A 7,159-nucleotide genomic window follows, 5' to 3' on the forward strand; every position below is an offset into this window, starting at 1 on the left:
GGGCAGTTGTGGAGGAAGGATATAGAATATCTTAGCTTTACATAGCACCTTTTGTTAGAAGGGACCCAAGGTACTGACGTGTACCCAACTCTGAAATGCAACCATCTGCAGAGCAGAGCTCCTCCCCAGCTTGGAACAGGCTGAATACAGTGACTTATTTTTCCAGGACCTCAGAGTCAACCCCGTAATGCATTGAGAACTTTTCCTCCCAGAAGCATCTTTCTCTCATAGTTTGTGATGATCAGGTGCCACCCATTAGTAACAAAGTTTGCTATTCACTTGGTTTTATACCTTACTCTGTCACTGCAGGATGCCAGCCTACTATGGCATGTACTCCAGCAAGTTGAATTTCATACAAAGAGAAATTGCAGACTCTTCATCCACGCCCTAAGGTTTCCTGGATGGAATAAGGGAGGAGCTGGCTCAGAGCAGAATCCTGCTATATTTTATACAGGCCCCAATAAGTCTGATTCCCTGTCAGAATATAGTCAGGTTTAAAATTTCCCTGACAGTACAGCTTATCTCCCTTCTGCAGGAAAAAGGGTCTCCCAAAATTTACCGTGCCCTTTTCATCTCCCATGTTTGGTCCCACAACCTTGTTGAGGAGGATGCCTGGCTCTTTGTACAGCATCAGTGTGAAAGATTGGTTCATGTCTTTTATGCGGTTGACCTGAGCGTAGATGAAGTAGTTGCCGCTCCGCTCAATCATGAGGTACTGGTCACGGTCCTTCTGCACAAATCCATTGCAGTGCTCTAAGTTCCACTCCCAGCTCATGGCATCTTTGAAGTTTTGTGTAGAAGAATTTTTTACTGAGGAAAACGCAGACAAAATGGGTACGGTGATTAATTATGTTTAAGGATAACCTCTTTCTGTGCATAAGCATGTTTTGTTACTGTTTCTCAGTGGTACACCTCACTCCTGCATTTTATTATTATTATTATTATTTGTTGTTGTTGTTATTATTATTGATCTTTTTGAGTTTATTAACTCCTCAGAAGTGCTAGGAAGGGGTCTCAATCTGCCACGAGAGGCTATGAAGGACCCCCATGTCTATGGGTGGCTTGCAAGTGCTCCCACCAGGGCAGGTTAGCTGCCAAAAACACCCTGGAGACAGGGAAACTGCAAGGCTGGGGTTGGGTCTGAGCTGATCCCTAATAAGAAAAAAATTCATGTGTAGATCTTCAGCTGGATCTGAGGATGAAGAGGGTGTTACAGTAATCTTCTGCTTGCTGGCTACTGTGGCTATAGTCCTTCACAAGAGCTGAACCTGTAGGATCTCCTCAGATTTCTCCCCTCTCTCTGTGCTGGGTGAATACATGCTGCCAGTATTAAAGCTAACGATGGGTGGCAGCTGTCATACCCGTCACTGCACGCACTGACAAACTGGGTAAGGACACAGGAGCGCACGGTAATGTTAGACCGCACACCATGAGGGAATGCATATCTGCGGTACGTAATGTGGTGGGGGCTTGATGCAGAATAGATCAAATACTGTATAACGGGGACACTCAGCTCAGGCCACAGTGCTGGTCAGTACCTTCAGCCACTGCGTCTGCCTGGGGGGGGGTCCTGGCTGGTTAGGGTCTTGCACAGTCAACAGTTATTAGCTGAAGTGTTATGCATGCAGAAGTTTTTCAATCTCTCTGAGAGTCTGAGCTGGTATATGGGGTGTTACTTTAGGACTGCCCTAGGTTGAGCTTAGGGAACTGTTGACTAACACTTGGCAGCTATAAATCTGACCCTTGTGACACTGATTTTTACTGGCCATTTTCAGAGAGGTACACGTAGCTGGTTCTGGCAGAGAGATGGTTGCTGGCTGACAGCCCTGGGTGTAGAGCTGGGCAGCTCTGTTTGTCGTGTCGTGTATTTCTGTGGTTACAACTCGCACCTGTCCTTGGAGCAGTTATAACAAGACATGAGGGTGGCAAGACAGTCATCTTTGTCACAGCACAAGTCTGACAAAATCAGAAATCAGGTCTCTAGCATCTGCATACTCACAAGATCCATGCGCCCAGCACAACTCCAGTGCCTGTGGAAAGAAGCAGTGCTTGGTCAGTGTTTTCTGCTGCAATTTTTCCATCTATCAGTGAGCTCAAGAGGAGCATTATCATTACAAGAGCACAAAAGCATTCTCCCGGGAAGGGAAATAACCTTTTTATGCATCATTACAAACACACACAAGCAATTATTTGTTATGAAAACAGTTGTTTTCCAACAAAATTTGAAATGTTTGAAATAGATCAGCATTTTTCATATCCATTTTGGTGGTTTTTCACAAAATAAAAAATACAACAATTGGCAGTGCCTAGAGGAGGTCTGCGCTCCTCTTGGGTCACAGGATTTTCATTTCATCCCTGGACTCAACTCTCGCAGACTGTCAGAAGTGATGTCTATGTGGTCAAAGATGTGACTTAAAGCCAACGCATGCCCTTCGGGAGCTGCACAGTGTTGTGCTAATTCACGCTTATTAAAACCATGAACCTTTCCTTCTGTGCATCATAGTTTGAAATCATTTAGTGCTGATTCAGAGCATGGTAGAGCCATGTAGTAGTTGAGCACCACAACACTTGCACGTGCTGCTTTTCTGTGGCACTTTGTGCTCTGAGAGTGGCAAAGGTATGCTGATAGTGGTCACCTCTTCTTTGTAGTCGCTCTGGGGCTTTGTAGCCCCTGTGTAGGGAGAAAGAAGGGAACATGGAAGGCTGAAGGGATGCCCCCCAAGGTCACACGTGATAAGCAGAATGGGGAGGACAGCTTCTGACTTTTAAGCCTACTTCTCTTTAACCACTATACTGTGCTTAGCTCAAGGTGACAGGCACGGTGCTTTCTGATTCACTAGTCAGAGCAGCTTTCCAGTGCCCTTCCAGCCAAGGGAAGGAGGAGGCTTTGTGGGTGCCCAGGTGGTAAACTGTCAGTGGCAAGAGATTTCAGTCTATTCCTGTGACTCGTGGCTCAGTGTTTGCTTATGGAGGTCATGCTCTTCCTACACAGCAGCTATGTTCTCTCTCTGGCCAGAGCCCATAAAACTTGGGATCAGATTACAGACATGGGGTCCCAATTCTGTCTTGCATCTTAATGGATGCAAGCCCTGATGTGCTAAAAATCACTATTGAAGCACAACCTCATCTGTTCCTTAGGAAGTTGCTGTCCTGAGTGCTGGGAAGGTTGTCAGCTCCCTCAAAGGGAAAGGCTTTCGTTACCCAGTCCTGCTTTGCCCAATTCATATGAATTAACAGGGCTAAAGACAGTTCTTTCACTTACTAAAGTGATTTTTGCAATATGAAAATAAGAGGGGGAGGTGTGGAATATGTATGAAATGCTGCCTGCACCTGTGTGCTTATCACCATCAGAGGGATGCAGTTGTGACTGCAGGTCACGGAACTGCTGCTTCACAGCTCCCAAATAGATGAGAAAGGCTGTGGGAATGGGGCTAAAAGTACACTAGCAATTAATTTTTTTATATATATATCGTCTGCTAAGTGATAGTGCTGTAAACTGCAGAGCGGGCTCCTCTCGTGGGAATTTAGCAGTTTTCATATTTCACAAAAACAATCAGTGCCTTGTAGGATCAGTCCTCAGAGGGGTTCCTGATGTCATTATGCCATAAGAAGCTGACAGACCATGAGAACAAGCCATCCTGCCTCTTAACAGAAGGGGACTTTTTCCTTGTCCTCTTCCTCCTCAGAACTGGAACTGGAGGGAGCTACATCACAGCGGCATATTTAAACCAGCATCCAAAACTAGCACTTGCATCCTCCTTGAGACTGATTCACAGTTTGGAAAACAGAAAATAAAAGCCTGGCCTTCAGCAAATGAGTCACTTGGCTCACCCCTATATTTCTGTTCATTACCATACAGCGCTATAGACAGAAAAAGAGCATTGAAATCAGCTAATGAAACGCAGAAGATAACTTGACTCAGTAACCACTAGTTGGGCTAGATTGTATTAGCACTTGGTAAAATTAAGAGTGAAAAGGCTTCACGCCTGGTGAAATACCAGGATTCCTCAGCCTCTCCTGTCCTTACAGAGCATCATCAGTTGATATCACATTAGGACAGCATACATCATTTGTGCAGGAGAGGAAAGAAAAGCGAAATAATTATTTTTTAAAAAAACTTACAGAAATGAAAGCAAAATGCTGAAGACGTTTACCCAAGAAATTGACGGAAATGTTATCAGCTGAAATCTTGGAAAGCAAAAGCATTAGCTGTCTCCAAAAGAGAAACAATGACAAGGTTGCAGTTAGTTGATTGCATCAACACGGCGATGTTAATCATTAGGAATAGTATGTGTGTTGTACACTCTTGAGTAAGGAATTTTGGTTTGTCCTTACCTGCTTATGATGAAGCAAACAGAAGACTACAGGAACCAAGGCTGAAATCATAATCAAAACAAATACTGAAGTATAAAAAGCCACTTGACAACACGTGAATTTCCTTTGCTGTGGAATATTTCCATTCTCCAGCAAGTTTGGTGCTTCCATGATGCTTATCCTTGAGACAGCTACAGGTGAGGATGCAAAGAGCACCACGATTGAGAAAGGCACTGCCAGAATTCCTGAGGTCCTTATTGCCACAGCGGAGCATGGACACAATTACATGCTGAAGATATCCCCATGCTAATAAAGTCAAGAGGAGGAGTTTGTTTCGTCAAGCGTGTTTCATCACTAGCCCAGGGCTAAGAGGCAATAAGATAGCATTTCCTCATGAAACTGAGGCAGAGAATTTTCATTTGGCTCCTGGCCCAGAATGACTGAAATGAAACTCCGGCAACAGGCTGCAAGGGCTCTGAAAAGCACCACAGACTTTCATGCAAGGAGTCAAGTTTATAAACTCTCCAGCAAGCGCAAAGTGAAGGGATGAGGTGCCAAGCACAGGAACCTCCTGATGGCTGCGTGTCACCTGCTTCTGTCTCCGCAGGTACCAGGGTTTTTTATGGCTGAGAAGTTGGCACCAGGTTAAATCTGTTTCTCGTTGTGGTATGATCTGGCACTGATGACAAAAGGGCATTTTTGCAGTTCCCTGAGGACATGATTAATGCAGTAAAAGTGAAACTACACATGCTTAAAAATATGACTTCAAGCAAGAACTGCTATGGACCCACAAGTATAGCCTTAGCAACAATGGAAAGAGTTGCATGCAACCACCCGCCTTGACTTCAACACTGACACATTTGAGAAGAAAGAGGGAGAGTAGAGTTGGGATTTTGTAAATAGCTTTCAATTTGTAGTTTGAAATGAGCTGGCAGATTTTCAAAGTCCTCCTAAAATAATTTTTAAGTTTGCCCCTGCTGTTTTTTCTTACCTACTTTTTGAATTCCTCACGGTGGGAACAAAATTGTGAGTTTAGGACTTGTGTTGGGGAGGTAAAAAACAGTAAAAGGAAAGAAAAAGCAGACAGGCATGAGAAGTAAAACACAAAGGAAAATTAAATGACACCTAAGAGAAATATAACCTTTAATTGTCAACTTTGGAAGTAATTTCTATTTTTACATTCTGCATATTCTTTTGAATTTTCTTTCAATATGAAAAAGTGTTCTTCGTTGGTGTTTGTTTAAAAGAGAAATTCTGACACACAAAGATGTCACTTGGAGATCTCTGCCAGCTCTGCTGAACTCCCTTGCTGGGAAAGGGATGCATGAAAAAATGTTCTTTATACACTTTAGTCTTGCTTCTGCTCTTCTCCCTTGTCTTCCCAACCTGCAGAAGAAGCTTCGACTCTTCCAGCTGCCCAGAACCAAAGTTAAATACCTATGTGTCGCAGAGGGGTGGAATGGAAACAGAAATTCAGAAAGGGCCCAAGAACAAAACTAAAAAACCTGAACTGTTCTGTTAATACTCCACTTCATCTTTCGAATTCTCACTTAGCGGTATAGGGGGTGCTTAGCATGCATTTAATTCAGAGTGAGACAGAAGGAAACCTGCTTGTGCTGCCTCCAGAAAACTGCTGAACTACTGGGGAGCTCCTAGCCATGCTCCTGCTGGTGAGGGAGGACATGCCATCGCCAGCACAAAGCCACCCACCACTCTCCTGGCTTTTTGCAGTCAAACCCAGAGCTTCTCAGAGGAAAGGTGGGAGGGAGTTACTCCAAGTGAAGCCAAACATGGGAGGGCAGTGATGGAGGCAGCAGTGAGCTGCCTGTTTGGGGCTGGCCCCTGACAGTTTTTTTTGCCTCTCAGGGCACACTTTGGGGCAGGTTCAGGGTGAGCTGTGGGAAAGAAAAGCCCCAGAAAGCATCAGTGCGACTTGTGCCTTCAACAAGATCAACCTGTGCCTTCCCACACCCTCCACCCTCCAGCCCATATAGGTTTTCTGCCTGCCTTGGTAGTGATTCCACATGACTAATGTCAAGGAGGCAGGGTACTTTCCACAAACTCCTTCCTACAAAAAGCAATTAAGGACTTAGTCTGTGTGGGGAGACCTATTAACCTCTATGACATATGCCTTCCTCTGCACCCTGCCCTGGTGTGACCCCAGGGAAGAGCAAATGACTGTCATTGCACCCGCCCCTTTCCTCTCTCCCTGAAATCACTAGTTCATTTAAGCTATGTGGGCAAGAGCCCCTGCTGATCCAGCTGTTCCTCTGATCAGGACCAAACCCTGCAGTCATCTCAGGATGCAGCAACGCCAGTATGACAAATATATACCACCAGCTACAAACAGGGGTTGTTCATGGACAGAGACCCTGCTTCTCCCTGGGCGCTCTCACAGGCTGGTTTAGAAGCTCCGTTTTGACCCCAAAACAGCATTGGGCTGCAGCTCCAACCCCAGAGCCCCAGATGCGAAGCTCGCCACTTGTTAAACTCCTGGCTTTGACCACAAAAAAAAAGACCTAAGCAATCTTCATTTTAAAGTATGCAAATGAGACTTCCTGTGACATCCCAGGTAGCACAGAGGTAGCAAAGGGTCTAAAAAGAAGTATATTTAAAAAAAAAAAAAAAACACACCAAGCCAAAACAAGAAAATATTGCAAGAAGAAAAGATCTACCAACAGCAATTTCAGCAACTTTTTTTTTTTTAACCTGCAAAACAGCTACCTTTTTTTGTTCAAACAAAAAGTTATTATCACTACCACAAACAAAGCTCAGGGGCAGAAAATGTCAGTCCCAGTACCCAAAATTTGCCAGTTACTTAGATGAATACAGTGTTAAAATGGGA

The 7,159-nt window shown here is 44.5% G+C and overlaps 1 protein-coding gene across 1 annotated transcript; it reads right to left on the reverse strand.

Annotated features, from left to right (window-relative positions):
• Positions 1-439: 439 nt before the first annotated feature.
• On the reverse strand, positions 440-4,485 carry LOC309672500 (uncharacterized protein; the record flags this gene model as incomplete). Its single annotated transcript, XM_082484028.1, has 3 exons — positions 440-810; positions 3,858-3,861; positions 4,336-4,485. The coding sequence occupies 3 exons, from the start codon at positions 4,483-4,485 to the stop codon at positions 440-442; spliced, it is 525 nt and encodes a 174-aa protein (XP_082340154.1).
• Positions 4,486-7,159: the final 2,674 nt, after the last annotated feature.

This window comes from Vanellus vanellus, assembly GCF_965231255.1.
Source record: "Vanellus vanellus genome assembly, chromosome: 5".
NCBI lineage: Eukaryota > Metazoa > Chordata > Aves > Charadriiformes > Charadriidae > Vanellus > Vanellus vanellus.